The sequence below is a fragment of the Lissotriton vulgaris genome, chromosome 5, assembly GCF_964263255.1.
Source record: "Lissotriton vulgaris chromosome 5, aLisVul1.2, whole genome shotgun sequence".
NCBI classification, from domain to species: Eukaryota; Metazoa; Chordata; class Amphibia; order Caudata; family Salamandridae; genus Lissotriton; species Lissotriton vulgaris.
This window is the reverse complement of record NC_141693.1, coordinates 2,026,402,943-2,026,421,119: the sequence shown is the minus strand read 5'-3', so window position 1 is coordinate 2,026,421,119 and position 18,177 is coordinate 2,026,402,943. Positions and strand designations below refer to the sequence as shown.

Here is an 18,177-nt window from a genome sequence, read left to right as displayed (position 1 = left end):
CTCCCACCAGCCCATATGCAGATTCGCATAGCTGGGGGAGAATCAAGTTCCCATGGCCGATCCCTGAAGCTGTTTATAATGTAATCTGTCAAAGATAAACGTATTGTTTGTCAGACACCACTCAGTCATTTCCAACAACATCTTTGTGTGGTGGTACAGTTCAATGGGTCTACTTCCTAGATAGTGTTCCATGGCTTTGAGACCATCTCTGTGTCTGATGCTGGTATACAGCGATTGGACATCTAATGTCATAAACTGGTAGTTGTCATGCCATTCTATATCGAAGATCTTTGACAAAAAATCACCCGTGTCTCTGATGTAGGCCGGGAGCTTTTTGACTTCAGGTTGTAGGAAAGAATCAATGAAAATGCTCGTTTTTTCGAATAGGCTGCCGATCGCTGATATTATCGGCCTCCCGGGTGGTGTTTCTTCATTTTTATGAACCTTGGGTATTAGGTATAGTTGAGGTGTCATTGGATAGTCATTTTTTAGATAGTTGAACTCGTCCTTATTGATGAGGCCCATTCCTTTCCATCTGTACAACTCATTGTGATATTTTTCTTGAATGCCCACATTGTAGGTTGGGCTTATCCTCATATAGCAATCTTTGTCTTGGAGTTGAGTGAGGGCTTCTTTGTTGTACATTTGTAGGGGCCAAAGGACCACGTTGCCCCCCCTTGTTTGACCATCTGACCACAACATCAGATCTTGATTTTATCCTTGTCATAAGGTTGGTATATTTCCTTCTGTGGTCCTCATTTTCCTTCCAATACTCTTTGGTACTTTGAAAGGACAGTTCTTTTAGGTCTTTGATGACATTGTCTGAGAATAAATCCAGATTATCTTTGGGCATTGCGGGCATAAACTCTGATTTGGGTTTGAAAGCTGTTTTAACTGTCGCGTAAATGTTGAGTTCTGATGCGATGGCTGCTCCACTTGGTGTTATCCCATTGCCTACTGTTTCTTGCTCCAAATCAATTAGGTTTTGCAGAGCCTCCATGTTAGCCACTGACAGATTCCGGTCGGGGTCTTCCATTTGTATGATTATTGTTGGGCGTTTTTTTGCATTTATAAAATACTTTTGCAGTTTAAGTTTTCGAACATACTGAAACAAATCAATGCGAGTCTGGGCATAATCAAAGTTTGTGTTAGAACAATATGTTATAATCCCAGGGATAAAATTTCAAGTTCTTGTGCATTAAATTCCATATCTGTTAGGTTAATGACTGTGTTGTCTATTTCATTTTGTACTTCCATTATCGGCGTCTGTAGCGTCTGTTTTGTGGTTTGTTCTGTTGTCGATTTTGGCCTTGTTTTTCTCCACCGTCTGTTTTTTCTTGTCCGGATTATGGTTGTTGTTTTTGATTTTTGTTGTGTGATTTCCCTTTGTCTGCTCCCCCCTCTTGTTTCGAAGGGAAACGTGGCCTCAGTGTCCTGAGGCGCTGTATTCTTAAAAAAGCCAGTTCTTGTGCAGGAGTTGGTGGTGGGCCCACTATGCCAGTGCTATGATTACTTTCAGCATCGGTTTCGTACTCTGAGCTGATTTCGTTCTCACTTCGTTCTCACTTTGTTCCACTGTTGTATTTGCCCCACTTGCCTGTGGTTTAGGGGGTTGCCTTCTTATTTGGTCGTACTTTTTAGCAAAGGTATAGATTCTTCCGCTCATATAGTCGTTGCGGTCCCGCTGAAATTTTATCGCTTTGCGTTCCTTGATTTCCGTTTCATGTTTGAGAACTCTTTCTTTGATTTCATTTAGACTCTTGGTAATTTCCTCTTGATTTGGTTTAAGTTCAAGTTGTTGCATTATCTCATTGATGCGAGATATCATTTTTTGTCTATCACTTCCTGCAAACTGAATTAAGATTTTCAGCATGTTTTCTGAGGATTTAGCGCTATTGTCAGCCCACATTTGTAACATTTCCGGGTCTGGGTCTTCATACGTGGGGGCCACTAAGATTCTGAGCCCTCTGGGGATTCTTCCCACTTCCAGGTACCTCGTGAGGGATTTCACTTCCCACCATTTCCCGGTCTCTTTTTTGCGAAGTTTTTCCAATTCAATAAGTAGTTTCTTTGTTTCATCCAGTACTGTGGATTGTGCCTGGGCGCTTGGAGGATTTGTGCCGCTTTTGCCTGTGTCAGTGTCCGTGAATACATCTAAAGCTGCTTCCTCTCTCTCCCTTTCCCATTCGGCAGACATACTGATGATGCTTTTTCAATGATTTCGGTTTGCATAGATTCACTGCCCGTGTGTATATTGCTCAAACACCGGGTCTCCCTCTCCCATGAACCGAACACTTTTTGCCTGCTTCCCGTTACTTCCAGCTGTCGGCCGTCTTACCTGGAAATCTCCAACTACTCTCCAGCCGTCGTGGATCTCCAGACAGTCGGCGTCCCACTGTTTTGGCAGGTCACTCGGGTCTTGGCTCTTGCAGGTTCCGGGGGGCTCTGTGTGTCTTTTTTTGAAGAAATACCAGCAGGTGTCCTTCTATACACAGTGCAGCCAAATCGAGGAGGGTCAGCATTGGGTTTCAAGGACTTCCACCCTATTTATTCTTTCATACCAAACTTCACGATTAAAGAAGGCGCTGACTCCGTGAATCTGAATCCAAACTTTATTCTTTGATCAGTTTCTGCTTAGACGCGTTTCGGCGTTTCCGCCTTGTTCACTACATCTGCCTTTGAGTATAGGGCGTATATTTATGCACAGAAACATGAGTGTGTCATTCAATTAGCGTTACAGGTTAAATCCAGATGTTGCCATGGTTACATTGTGTCTGAACCTGTATCGAACAGTCTTTTCACCCTTTTTACACCCAGAGAGAGCATTATTTTAGAAACATTTTACATCTGTTCGTATTTCACCAAATACATGTGTTTCAATATTTATGACCTTCTCGTCATACAGCATGTTAAAAAAGTCACAGCTGAATTAAGGTCATCTTATACCCATTAGTGGTGACAATAGTGAAAGGAAAACAAGTTAACACAACATGCTACATATTCCTGTTGGTCCCTGCCATGGATGTTCCCATTAAAAGGTCCTGCCTTAGTAGCCCATCTGGTTTGCCTGTGTGTTATTGTCTCAGTGATGCCTCGAGCAAACGCTGTGTACATCTGTTGGGAGGTCAAGTGATTTCCCAAGAGGGGCCAGAGGAGCCGAAAACACTCTACGTGGTAAATGTACCCCTAGGTAAGTGGTTGTGGAGTGCGGCGATGTGATTAGTAGCTATTGCGAGATACGCAAATATTCTCTCCCGTGTTTCCTAAGACATCCTCTCTGATGTTTTGTATGGATATATATATGTGGGGCACATATAATATAATGTTTCCGCGGTCCCGTGCATGGGCGAGAATATTCTAATGCTTATGACTTTGATTAGGATACCCCTGGAAGAGAACTAGGATTACAGGTAAATAACTAATCCTTCATCACACTACCTCCAGACCATCTAACACCGGTCGGAGGCAGAATCCAACAATTTCTACCAGTCTGGAACGCAATTACCACAGACAGGTGGGTGAGACAAATTATCCAGTATGGTTATTGCCTAGAACTCACTTCTACCCCACCCAACATACCACCCAGACACCGTCCTATGTCCACGGAACACATCACCCTGCTACAACACGAGGCATGCTGGAAAAGGGGGCCATAGAGCCAGTCCCTTTCCATCACCAAGGGACAGGAGTATACTCCCTATACTTCCTTATTCCCAAAAAGGACGGGTCTCTCAGACCAATACTGGACCTCCGACCCCTAAATCAATGCATCCTGTTGGAGCACTTCCATATGATCACACTACAGCAAGTGCTCCCGTTGCTCCAGCAAGGAGACTTCCTAGCAACATTGAACTTCAAGGATGTGTATTTTCACATACCCATCCATCCAGCTCACAGGAAATATCTCAGGTTCACAATAGAAGGTCAACACCTTCGGGGTGACCACGGCTCCAAGAGTGTTTACAAAATGCTTAGCGACAGTAGCTGCACATCTCAGGCGGCAACACATCCACGTGTTTCCATACCTAGACGATTGGCTAATACAAGCAAAATCGTACGAACAGTGTGTAAGAGACACGTCTCAAACACTTCAGCTGCTACACAGACTAGGTTTTTCAATAAACTACCCAAAATCGCATCTACAACCATCCCACACAGCAATATCTGGGAGCTACTATAAATACCTCAGTAGCAAAGGCATATCCAAAGTCAGCGAGGATAGCCAACATGCAGATGCTCATTCGCAATTTTCAGCCAAACACTCTTTGCCAGTGTGAGAAGTTGGCCTGGTATATGGCGTTCACTATTCTAGTGATCACCTTGCACCAGTCCAAACAACTCTTATGGTGATGGTTGTAAGTCAACCTTATAGACCAGCTATCCTAGTAGTAGCGTGGACAGAACAGTCTTAGGCTAAAAGACTCTTGAGGGTGTGTAAAGCCAGCTGTTTTACCTTATGCAACCCCTTAAATATCAAATGAAAGGACACCACACAGGATATATATATATATATAAAATATATATGTATTTATTTACTAACACACTCCTCTGAACTCTTTATGAGGTCAGAGGCCAAAGCACATAACAAGACACTTAGTTATTATACGTTAAGTTGCACAATTTACGGTTAGGCCCTAGGGGCGAAGCAAACCATATATTAAGAAAGTGGTATAAGTACCACGTCAAGAGAAAAGGAAAGGCCTAGGCATTCCCTGGGGCTACACTATCTCGACAATAGGTTAGAAGTTGGAGGCCCACAGGCAACGCATGTAGTGTCTTTATACATACGTGGGATTCAATGCAAAGTCAATTGGAACTTAGAAGTTAGATTTAGAAAGATTTAGGACACTTCCGGTTTGGCTAGGAGGAAACAACTAGAGACTTAGACACTTGGATAGTCAATACCTCACCCACGGACGGCGGGTACATAGGTGTGAAGATGTGTCGGGTTTCGTCGTTGAAGCCTATGGAGACCTGAAGAAAGATGCTGCAGGCGACCAGGAGGAAGAAAACCATCCAAGGTTGGATCGAGGATGAAGAGGACCTGAAAGCAGAGGGGACAGAGTCTGGGTCACTAGCCAGTGACCAGGTGGAACCAGGAAGGAACCAGACGACATCGAGGAGAAATCAGGTGCTGTCTTGAAGCTTGTCTTGTCAGCCACGTGGACCAGGAGGCGTCGTTGACGACCAGGTGCTGGAGGCGGGCTGTCCCACGAAGTTTCTTGCAGATGGAGGGGTCGACTTCCGGATTGGAGTCGACAAGCCTTGGCAAAGGCAACCCACGCAGGATACAACAAAGGCTTCACCTTTGCAGGGAAGCAAGGGCCAGTCTGGAGCAACCGGACCAGCGAGGTGGTTCAAAAGGATTGTCATCACAGAGGCTACTAGCTAACGGGCCAGCAACCGGACAACGCGTCGAGTAGAACAAATGCAGAAGGGCCCAACGCAGAACTCGTGGAGTGTGGGGGGCTGATCTCCGTCGCAGATGGAGCTCGGGATCGGGGCTTCTCAATCCCCAGTGCACAGCTTCGAGGGTGCCTCAGGAGCTGCACAGGTAGCAAATTGCAGGCTTTTCAAGATGTCCGATCCCACGTGTCTCGTCGCCTCCACGGATCTCAGCTGTGCTGCAGTCGTGAAGAGAGGGTCAGAGAGGTCTGGGTCTTGTCAGGCTCTGTGCTCACACAGACCCTGTCCCCAGTGCCGATCGCTCCTCGCACCTCGCGGCTCCCTCTGAGTGCGCTGGTCTCCCCCGCTGCCACTGCGAGTTCGCCGCTGCCCCTGAGGTGTTTTCTTTTCTGGATCTTGTCTTTTTTTCACACCTGATTCTGTTCTTGTGCCCTGTTGTTGCCCCTGTTTCTCTCACTGTATTGTTGTGCATATGTTGTGACTGACTCTGTACTTGTGCCCTGCTGCCGCCCCTGGTATCAGCTGTTATTTTTCGCTGCCCGTAGGACCGTTTTTTACCGCTTGTTTCACCCCGCTCCCTGCCGCTGCTCCCCTTCGGCCCGCCGCTTTTTCCCTTCTTTTACCTCTCCCATCCGCCACCCCGCTCCTGCCTCCCAGCTGCTCCTCCCTCCCACTTCGCCACTTATGGCGGAGTCTACGCGTACGCGCAGCGGCCTCGCCGAAGGCGCGCCAAAGGCAAGCATGTCTGCGCCCGTCCGCGCCTGGACCGCGCCCAGCGCCAGGACCCCTGGCCCTCGACGAGGCCAGCCCACCCAACGTACTTACGCCGCCACCCTCCACGCTCTCAACACTAGTCGGAACCCCGCCTGCTACCAAGCCATCCCGAAACGCACCCACGGACCCTTCACCTGCCAAGCCTGCAAATTCACCTGCCTCCGAACCTGCACCGCACCCGCCAATCCAAGCACCAGCAACAATCACCTCAAGTGCATCCTGCTCAACACCCGCTCCGTCCACAGGCACGCCGTCGAACTCTAGAACCTCCTTGACACAACATCACCAGACGTCGCCTTCCTCACAGAAACCTGGATGAACGCCTCCTCAGCCCCCGACATCGCCATAGCCATCCCGGATGGCTACAAGATCACCCGGAGGGACAGCGTCAACCAAACCGGAGCAGGCATCGCAATCATCCACAGAAACACCATCTGCATCACAACCAACTCCGACGACACCCTCACTGCTGCCGAGCACCTTCACTTCCAGATACACACCGACCCCAAGACCACCCTCCGAGGCACTCTCATCTACAGACCCCCGGGACCACGCACACAATTCAGCGAAACCATCGCAGACTTCGTCAGCCCGCACGCCCTCACCTCCTCAGACTACATCCTCCTAGGAGACCTCAACTTCCACCTGGAGAACAAAAAAGACTGTAACACCGCCACCCTGCTACACACCCTCTCCAACCTCGGACTCAAGCAACTGCTGGACATCCCCCACCCACTACGCCGGCCACACGCTTGACCCCATCTTCTCCTCCAGCAAGCACATCTCCTTCAGCCACTCCACCGGACTACACTGGACAGATCACAGCTGCGTCCACTTCAACTTCAGGAGAACCACGACCCACCACCACCCGCACCAGGTTCCCCGCAAAAGCTGGAGCACGATCACTGCCGACCAACTCACCACCGCCCTCAGCCAGAACCCACCCACCAACGCAACGAACCCCAGCGAAGCAGCCCGCAACCACACACGGTGGCTCACCAACTGCGCCGATGACCTCGCACCACTGAAGAACCCTTCCAGCAGACCCGACAGCAGGAAAGCCTCGAGGTTCACCAATGACCTCAAAAACTCCAAGAAAACCTGCCGCACCCTCGAGAAAGCCTGGCACCACGACCATACAACAGAAAACATGACTGCCCTCAAGAACGCCACCTGCAAACACCACCAGCTGATCCGCACCACCAAAAGGACAACATTCAAAGAACGCCTGGACAACAATACCCACAACAGTAAGGAACTCTTCAGCATAGTGAAAGAGCTCTCCAACCCCAGCGCCTGCAACAACAACATCACACCCTCGCAAGACCTCTGCGACTCACTCGCCTCGTTCTTCCACCGCAAGATCGCCGACATACACAACAGCTTTGGCGCACAGACCACGCACCCAACCACCGAACCAACGCCCCCCACCACCACCCTCTGCACCTGGACCCCTGTCAGCACTGAAGACACCACCCGCCTGATGAACACCATCCACTCCGGCTCCCCAACTGACCCCTGCCCACACCACATCTTCAACAAAGCCGACTCCATCATCGCACCCCATCTCCGGAACATCATCAACAGCTCCTTAGCATCCGCCACCTTTCCGGAGAGCTGGAAACATGCCGAGCTGAGCGCCCTCCTGAAGAAACCCACCGCGGACCCCACGGACCTCAAGAACCTTTGCCCCATCTCGCTCCTCCCTTTTCCGGCCAAAGTCATCGAGAAGACCGTCAACAAACAACTCTCCGCCTTCCTCAAGACAAACGGATCCCTCGACCCCTCAAAGTCCGGCTTCCGAGCAAACCACAGCACCGAGACCGCTCTCATCGCAGCTACCGACGACAGGTCCCTGCTCGACAACGGGGAAACTGCTGCCCTCATCCTCCTAGTCCTCTCAGCAGCCTTTGACACTGTATGCCACCGCACCCTGATACAGCCCCGCAGCAACACCGGAATCCAAGGAGCGACCCTGGAGTGGATCATCTCGCTCCTCGCCGGAAGAACCCAGAGAGTCCGCCTCCCCCCGTTCCGATCTGCGGCCACTGAAGCCATCTGCTGCGTTCCGCAAGGATCCTCACTCAGCCCCAGCCCTCGCACGCCAACACAACCTCAACATCATCTCCTACGCTACCCAGCTGATCCTCTCCCTCACCAACGACCCCGCCACCACCAGAGCCAGCCTCCAGGAAGGAATGAAAGACGTTGCGGAATGGATGAAACTCAGCCGTCTGAAACTGAACTCAGACAAGACGGAAGTCCTCATCCTGGGACCATCCCCTTCTGCCTGGGACGACTCCTGGTGGGCAACTGCCCTGGGCACCGCACCCAAGCCAACGGACCATGCACGCAACCTGGGCTTCATCCTAAACTCCTCCCTCCGATGACCAAACAAGTCAACGCCGTCGCATCATTCTGCTTCAACACCCTGCGGATGATCTGAAAGATCCATTGGATCCCCACCGAAACCAGGAAGACGGTCACCCAGGCCCTTGTCACCAGTCGACTGGACTACGGGAACACCCTCTACGCTGGAACCAAAGCCAAACTCCAGAAAAGACTCCAGCGCATACAGAACGACTCATCCTGGACATTCCTCGTCACAGCCACATCTCTGCTCATCTGGAAGACCTGCATTGGCTCCCCGTCAACAAGAGGATCACGTTCAGACTCCTCACCCACGCACACAAGACTCTCCACAACATGGGCCCGAAATACCTCAAAAGCTGCCTCACATTCTACACACCCACCCGCCAGCTCCGATCCGCCAGCCTCGCCCTCGCCGCCGTCCCACGAATTCGCAATTCCACCGCCAGAGGAAGATCCTTCTCCCACCTGGCGGCCAAGACGGGGAACTCCCTCCCCACCCATCTACGGCTGACCCAGAACCATCTCTTCTTCAGGAAACAACTCAAGGCCTGGCTGTTCGAGCAGTAGTGACTAACCCGAGGGGGTTAGTATTCCAAAGCGTATGACACCTTACACAACATGTTTGGATAAAGCCAAACCAAAGTTAGCATCTAACCACAGTGAGGATGATATGGTATGGCAATATCATAGAACAGCTATAAGGACATGATTCCGAAGCTGCAGACAGGCTCAGATCATGCTAGAGCACCCTCTCACACATAACCAAGCACTCTGTCCCCAGGATTGTTAAGGCCTGCCATAGGAGTGACTTACAGGTTACTATGTGTCTATATATAAGTAGGTATAGGAATACTACACCTAAGCAAGGGGTGGTTACACGACATTGCCCCAGCTGAGTGATCAGCCAGTTGTGTCTATTTGAGTGGCCAGCCAGGGGTGGCATAATACATGCTGCAGCCCCTGGTAGGCCTTGGTTACACCTGTGCCCTGAGTACCTAGGGTACACTTCTACAGGGGCTGACAAGGTGAACCAATTCCCAATTGTGGATGTACCTAGGGTACATGGTGTAAATTTAGAGATAGTGCATCTGTGCTGTGGCCCACAGCCATATCTAAGTCGAAAACCAGTAAAGCAAAGCAAAAAGTGGGGGTGAACATAGGAAGCAGACCCTGCTCTCCTACAGCCAGCTCGAGTCTTCATGCAGCTCACAGGCATGATGGCCTCCTGCATATTCATTGTCCCCCATGCCCGACTTCAAATGCTTCCACTGCAAGAGTGTCTTGCAAGACAGTGGAACCAAGCTCAAGGACTACTAAAAGACCTAGTGTTGGTAGACAGTCACGCTTACAACTCTCTGCAGTGGTGGAACCCACAAAACCTTTCCTAGGGGCGACTGTTTCAAGAGCAAGTTCCACAACTAGTACTAACAGCGGACGCATCACTGACAGGTTTGGTAGCCCACCGACTTCAATACACAGCCCAAGGGCTCTGGACAATCAAACAAAAGAAACTGCATATCAACCAACTAGAGTTGCTAGCAATATTTCTAGCCCTGAAAGCATTCAAGAAATATTTGTCCAACAAGACTGTGTTGATCCGGACGGACAACATGACAGCCATGTACTATATCCAGAAACAGGGAGGAACACACTCTCCACAGCTGTCCCAATTAGCATAGAGCATATGTAAGTGGGCAATTCCAAGAAACATGTTTCTCCTAGCAGAACACCTGCCAGGGAAGGACACTCAAGTAGCGGATCTGCTCAGCAGACACAGCCAGCAACTACACGAATGGGAGATTCATCCCCAAGTTCTCCAGCCAATATTTCAAAAATGGGGGCACCCAGAGATAGACCTGTTTGCCACAAAATAAAACTCCAATTGCCAGTACTTTGCCGCCAGGTTCCCACATCCGCTGTCACAGGGCAATGCGATATGGATGAACTGGTCAGGCAGATTTGCGTACGCTTTTCCCCCCAGCACCACTAATTCCGCTGGCGGTCCGCAAACTATGGCAACAGTCACTCACAATGATCCTAGTTGCTCCCACATGGGCGAGACAGCCATGGTACACAACGTTCCTGGAGCTTTCAGTAGTTCCTCATCAAAGGCTGTGCCTCGCACCCCATCTTCTAACTCAGAGCCATGGAGAAATCAGACACCCAGATCCCAATCAGATGAACCTAGCGATCTGGCTCCTGAAGTCTTAGAGTTCGGATACCTTAACTTGCCTCCAGATTGCATGAACATCATTAAGGAGGCAAGACGGCCAACTACTAGAGCGTGCTATGCAGCTAAATGGAAAAGATACGTCATTTACTGCAACAATAACCAAATCAACCCATTAGATGCTTCCATGCAAAACATTATATGTTACCTACTGCATCTTCAAAGATGCAACCTAGCATACTCTTCAAAAAGGCTACACCTCGCTGCTATAGCAGCATACCTTCAAAACAGGCAACACCTTTCACTGTTTAGAGTATTAGCAATCAAGGCTTTTATGGAGGGTCTTAAAAGGGTGATCCCTCCAAGACCCCCTCCTTCCCCAGTCTGGAACCTAAATATAGTACTTACCAGACTTATGGGACCTCCTTTCGAACCTCTAAACTCATGCGAACTGCAATTTCCAACATGAAAGGTGGCTTTCTTGATTGCCATTAGCTCACTCAGGCGAGTTAGCGAATTAAAAGCACTAACAATTCAAGAACCCTTCATGCAGATACATGCTAACAGAGTAGAACTTAAAACAAACCCTAAGTTTATGCCAAAGGTCATATCCACTTTCATATTAATCAATCAATAGAACTGCCAGTGTTCTTTCAAAATCCACAGTCAGCAGCTGGAAGAGCCCTACACACACTGGATGTAAAGAGAGCTCTGCTTTATTATGTGGACAGAACAAAATCATTTAGAAAGACAAAGCAATTATTTGTTGCTTTTTCACCACAACATAAAGAGAATCCCATATCCAAGTCAGGAATAGCCAGATGGATCGTTAAATGCATTCAAATATGTTATCAAAAGGCTAAACGCACTTTAACTGTCCCCCCAAGAGCACACTCTACGCGAAAAATGGGGGCATCCATGGCTTTTCTGGGAAATATTCCTCTTGAAGACATATGTAGAGCAGCCACATGGATTACCATACACACTTTCACAAAACACTACTGTGTAGACGTGCAAGCAAAGCAGCAAGCTGCTGTAGGCAGGCTGTCTTCAAAACTCTCTTTCAGACTGCTGCAGCTGGTACAGGTAACCACCGCTAGAGGAGATACTGCTATACAGTCTATGCACAGATATGAATTCAGCAGCCCACATGCCTCGAACGGAATATGCTACTTACCAGTATGCATCTGTTCTTGGCATGTAGGGCTGCTGACATTCATATCGCCCGCCCTCCTCCCCGGCGCCTGTAGCAGCTGCAGTGTTCACATATCATTTCATGGCATGGTCATCATTCACTTAGTTTCACTCCATCTTGGCCACAATGGCTAAAAACAATCTGAGGATGGAGTCGATGCCCATGCGCACTGTAGTCCAGGGGAGGAGCCACCTATCTGGTGATACTTCGAAGACTCTTCCAGGACAACAATGTGCAATCATCCGGACCCAACACTAGGCGGCGATCTATGCACAGATATGAATGTCAGCAGCCCTACATGCCAAGAACAGATGCATACTGGTAAGTAGCATATTCCTTATTATTGTTTAGCGCAGTGCGGCAACCGAAGCGCAGCGAAGAGCCATATTTCTTAAAATGGCTGCCTCTGCACACAACCTTTGCATCATGGTGCAGCGGGGTGTGTGTGCTGTTTAGTTTGAGTTGCACAGAAGCATACTCTTCCAAAGCAAAATCCAATGTCTTGACGAATCCTTAAACATGCCGTGCATTATATGTGTGCTGTACAGAGCACATGGAATGTGTGAAACATTTGTAGAAATTAAAACCTTTCCCATGTTAGCGCCTGCTTCAAGCCGGTGGTATGTCTCCTGTAAAGCCTGCTTTGGCTATCTTAGTAAATTGGGCTTTACATCAAACACAATGGGTGTTTACACTAACCTGCCTATGTTACACCCAAGTAACACCCCCTTATTACAGAGGGACATAAAACTCCTCAATGCAGAGAGCTGTTTACACTGAGAAAAAGGCAAGGAAGTAAATCCACTGCAAGGGTTTCGCTGCGCGTCATCACTGTGTGAATTTGTCCTCCACAAACCCTTGGTCAGTCTGGCCTCAGCTTCTGGGGAGATGCTTCACATTCAGAGTAGAAGCAGGAACAGTTTTCTAAGAGCTACGCCATTATGGCCAGAACTTCGACCGGAAGCGCGTCTCTTAGAAGGTGGTGGTCCTGGCCCATTGCTCCCTTCACGGCCCAGGCCATAACATGTCTCTGGATGCCAGATGGACGCCTCTCATTGTACAAAATCATATTTGGCAAAAAATACTACTTGTTGTTTCCCTTGTGTTGGACCACTGAGGAAAGAGGAAAGCCCTCTCCAAATCTGGTTTTGCCTGAATGAGCCTTTCATGCAGTCAGATTCATCCAAGAAGGGCGCCGCGACTGTATTCATCCGCAGTTTATATCCACCACACTTAACACGGAAGTTATTTAAAGGCAATGAAATAAGGGGGAGCGAGCATGCACTCAGGTGATCTGCATGCCCAGAGCGGACAGCTGACAGGTGCATTAGAAGGAGAGTCAACTGCTGCTTTCTCAAGAGTTCTCGGAAACGGAGGATGACGGGTTCGAAACCCAGATTATGCGGTGAAGATGACGAGTATGGGGAGGTTGGCGCTGCAGAGGACATTGCATTGGGAGAAACGTGGAATACTAAAGTCCTGCCAAAGAAAATAGGAAGTCCGGTATTAAGATTGTGCAGAGGAGATGGAGCGGGCATTACTGGGCAGACCTACATGGGGTGGGGGGAAGACAACAGACTTGGAAAGGTACGGAGAACAGGTTTGGGGGATGAGAAGAAGGCAGTCTTGAAGGCTGTGGAGGGGGCTTGGCACTGCAGAGGGCAGTCTTGAAGGCTGTGGAGGGGGTGGGCAGTGCGGAGGGCAGTCTTGAAGGCTGTGGAGGGGGCTGGGCACTGCAGAGGGCAGTCTCGAAGACTGTGGAGGGGGTGGGCAGTGCGGAGGGCAGTCTTGAAGACTGTGGAGGGGGTGGGCAGTGCGGAGGGCAGTCTCGAAGACTGTGGAGGGGGTGGGCAGTGCGGAGGGCAGTCTTAAAGACTGTGGAGGGGGTGGGCAGTGCGGAGGGCAGTCTTGAAGACTGTGGAGGGGGCTTGACACTGCAGAGGGCAGTCTTGAAGGCTGTGGAGGAGGCTGGGCACTGCAGAGGGCAGTGTTGAAGGCTGTGGAGGGGGCTTGGCACTGCAGAAGGCAGTGTTGAAGGCTGTGGAGGGGGCTTGGCACTGCAGAGGGCAGTCTTGAAGGCTGTGGAGGGGGCTTGGCACTGCAGAGGGCAGTCTTGAAGGCTGTGGAGGGGGTGGGCAGTGCGGAGGGCAGTCTTGAAGGCTGGGGAGGGGGTGGGCACTGCAGAGGGCAGTCTCGAAGACTGTGGAGGGGGTGGGCAGTGCGGAGGGCAGTCTTGAAGACTGTGGAGGGGGCTTGGCACTGCAGAGGGCAGTCTTGAAGGCTGTGGAGGGGGCTGGGCACTGCAGAGGGCAGTGTTGAAGGCTGTGGAGGGGGCTGGGCACTGCAGAGGGCAGTGTTGAAGGCTGTGGAGGGGGTGGGCACCGCAGAGGGCAGTGTTGAAGGCTGTGGAGGGGGTGGGCACCGCATAGGGCAGTCTTGAAGGCTGTGGAGGGGGCTTGGCACTGCAGAGGGCAGTCTTAGGAAGAGGCTTTGTGTGGACAATAGACTTGGGAAGTGGATGAGTTCCAAAGGGCAGTCTTGCAGAGTGTGGGGTTGCAGAGGGCAGACTTTGTGGTGGTGCAGAGCAAAGCCTTGTGATCAAGGCATTGTAGAGTGCAGACCTGGAAGGTGATTTGGTGTAGAGAGATGACTTGGGAGGTTGGAAAGTTCCAGAGGGCAGGCTGGGGTGTGGGGTTGCAGGGATGGCGGTTGGCTTTAGAGTAAGAACCTTGAGGTCTGCGGGGGGCAGTCTCTGGGTGCCGTAAAGGGCAGACTGAAGCATGTACAGTGTTGCTTGATTAAGCCTTTATTTCTTGAGAGTTGGCTTGAAAAAAAGGTTTGTTTCTTTTGTTCTCACAGAAGAGTGAAGCCCCAGCAGAGATGGTGCAATGCCTGTCAGCTCCACTTCAGCGGAGATTTGATCCTGCACCGACGCACCCCAGAGCATAAGGTACAAAGATGAGCGATTGTACATCAATAGCAATTTGAGTAAGTAGACCTAGATGTTCTCCACTAGGGGATGTTCAGGTTTGTGATCTGTGACCACTTTTTACTGTATCGTACTTTTCAATATTGAATCCAAAAAGAAAGTTTAGATTGCCTAATACTGGACATATTGGCCAATTGTCATTAATTTTCCCTAAAAGAAGATGGCAACTTCAAACATAGATAAAAGGGAACAGAAGACCTTCACAAACACTTTTTAATTGAAAAGTGCAGTGTCTCCAAATAGGCTGCAGCTTGAGAATGCTTCTTTAAGGATCCAAGCAAAGAAGCATGGAAGCACTCCACATCGAAATAAACTTCATCTCCTAAGAGGACAACATTTGATTTCACAAATCAAAATCATACGTACAACAAGCATTTGCAATGCAATAGGTCTCACAATAGGAAAGTTGAGCTATTGGCATTGACAATTTTTTTATTTATGTGTTGGTTTTGAAAATAGCGAAATAGCTTTGTTATTTACAATGGCAATACTTTTAACTTTTTCAAATGTGACACCTATAGCATTTGTAATGCAATATGTGTTGTATTTACGTGACCTAGATGTATTAATATTACAAATAAAAATGGCTTTTAATTTTTTTAAGAATTAATACTGAAATAAAAGTTATTGTAATTTATAATGGCAATAGCTTTTGTAAATATTTAAAGATTATGTTCATTGTATTTTATTGTGACGGAAATCCAAGAACAGAAGTGAAATATTAACATCTTTTTGTGACATTTGTAATAAAGCTTGAAACATTGAGAGAACATATTTGAACCAGTTGTTGTTGAATGGTTGCACAGATTGATGCTGTGGTGGCGCTGAGTGATGTTGTGGTGGTGACGAGTGATGCTGTGGCGTTCAGTGATGATGTGGTAGCGCATAGTGATGTTGTGGTGCCCCTGAGTGATGCTGTGGTGGTGCTGAGTGATGCTGTAGTGATGCGATAGCTAGATAGAGTGAGTGCGATAGATAGAGTAAGTGCGATAGATAGATAGAGAGAGGGCGATAGATAGAGGGAGGGCGATAGATAGAGTGAGGGCGATAGATAGACAGATAGCTAGAGTGAGGGCGATAGATAGATAAACAGATAGATAAAGTGCATTTATGTTGAATTGAGTAGAGTAAGTATGAGGTGTGCAATTATGTTGCATATAATTATGTGGCACTGAGTGGTATTTGGAGTGTATGTTCCATTGCAGAGTGTGTGAGGGTGCAGAGTGTGTGAGGGGGCAGAGTGTGTGAGGGTGCAGAGTGTGCAATGTGTGTGAGGGTGCAGTGTGTGTGCAGGTGCAGTGTGTGTGCAGGTGCAGTGTGTGTGTGGGTGCAGTGTGTGTGAGTGTGCGGTGTGTGAGTGTGCGGTGTGTGAGGGTGCGGTGTGTGAGGGTGCGGTGTGTGTGCGGTGTGTGTGTGTGTGCAGTGTGTGAGGGTGCAGTGTGTGCGCAGGTGCAGTGTGTGTGCAGGTGCAGTGTGTGTGAGGGTGCGGTGTGTGTGTGTGTGTGTGCGGTGTGTGTGGGTGCGGTGTGTGTGTGGGTGCGGTGTGTGTGTGCAGTGCGGTGTGTGTGTGTGTGGTGTGTTAGTGTGCAGTGTGTGAGGGTTCAGTGTGTGTGAGGGTGCGGTGTGTGAGGGTGCGGTATGTGAGGCTGCGGTGTGTGAAGGTGCAGTGTGTGTGTGAGGGAACAGTGTGTGCGAGGGTGCGGTGTGTGAGGGTGCAGTGTCTGTGAGGGTGCAGTGTGTGTGAGGGTGCAGTATGTGTAAGGTTGCGGTGTGTGAGGGTGCGGTGTGTGAGGGAGCGGTGTGTGTGAGGGAGCGGTGTGTGTGAGGGTGCAGTGTGGCTACAGACATGATCTATTAGCCATAAACAGGACCAGGCAGCTGTGCTCAGATCTTAAAGGGAGCAAACTTTCCAATGAATGAAGAAAATAACAGATAAACTGTGTGTGAGGGTGCAGAGTGTGTGAGGATGCAGAGTGTGTGTGTGAGGGTGCAGAGTGTGTGTGTGGGTGTGGTGTGTGTGTGGGTGTGGTGTGTGTGTGTGGGTGCGGTGTGTGAGGGTGCGGTGTGTGAGGGTGCAGTGTGTGAGGGTGCAGTGTGTTTGAGGGTGCAGTGTGTTTGAGGGTGCAGTGTGTTTGAGGGTGCAGTGTGTGTGAGGGTGCAGTGTGTGTGAGGGTGCGGTGTATGAGGGTGCGGTGTATGAGGGTGCGGTGTGTGAGGATGGACAGCATCAGGGGAGGTTCTTATCCCTTATGTCTCAGACGTGAACAACCACCTGAATTTATGGGACTGGGAACCTATTATGATCCTGTTCTGCCTGCACCTGGCCGCTTAAACGGTAGCTTCCGCAGACTATCACTTTCATAGATCAAGTGATAAACGTACGAATGCGATTGCGTGTGAATGGGGGTTGAATGGTGCACTCTTAATGGGAGCGAACGTGTGAAGGGATGATTTGAACACTGGGTTGTGGAATAACAAATAAAATACACGTGCAACCAAGCGTACACATACAGACAGATGCGCGTGTGCGCGCGCGGAAACAGACACGAGAACAACAGAGGATGCAGAAGCATAGTTTGCGGCAGGAGTGGACAACGGACTCAAAGAATAAAAATAAAAAAGAAGCAGACTGAACTCCTTTCGCCTGCATAGGGCATCATATTCAACAAAGGCCAAGGACTTAAAGGCCTTGCACACTGTATGCAGAGGCTAGTAACGGGTTGTGCATGGGTGGCCTTATCTTTCCAGCAGAGAGGCCACCCACTGAATGGACACGACTCCATCCTTGCAGCTAAAGAGACCAAGGGCTGAATGTACATTGGATTCCTTGCCGTGCAAGTAATCCCTTCAGAGATTTATACGCAGCCTGCCCGTCGCTAGTGTTGAATAAAATATCATCTTATTATTTTTTATGAGAATATTCGCCCACGAAATTGGTGCCTGCCTCGCGGGCGGTCTCAGGCGCAGTCTCGGCTTCTGTTTGCGCTCGGAGCTCCGACGGGCCTCTCTCTGCACGGGATCAGGTGTGACTGCAGCTAATAAGCTTTGGTCGCACCGACCTCGGTCCACCCCCCTCCCGGCAGCCCGTCTGTGCACCGCATATGAGGACGGCGCGTGGACACGGGCATCCCTGGCTAACGGAGGCAGAATTCCCCGGGAGTTGGCAGAGGCTGCGTTCATTTCAGTAGCAGATTGGGAGCACCGTTTCCTTCCGTCAGAGTCAGACCATCAGCCTATCAATGTAACATGCTCTTTTCATATAGCGCTTAA

The 18,177-nt window shown here is 49.5% G+C and overlaps 1 protein-coding gene across 2 annotated transcripts in view; it reads left to right on the top strand.

The window, feature by feature from the left end:
• Positions 1–18,177, top strand: part of CIZ1 (CDKN1A interacting zinc finger protein 1) — a 748,675-nt gene that overhangs the window by 534,759 nt on the left and 195,739 nt on the right. For both annotated transcript variants that reach the window (XM_086924896.1, XM_086924897.1), the window contains exon 11: positions 14,778–14,868. In XM_086924896.1, coding sequence (XP_086781022.1) covers positions 14,778–14,868 — 91 coding nt within the window. The remainder of the gene's footprint in view (positions 1–14,777; positions 14,869–18,177) is intronic.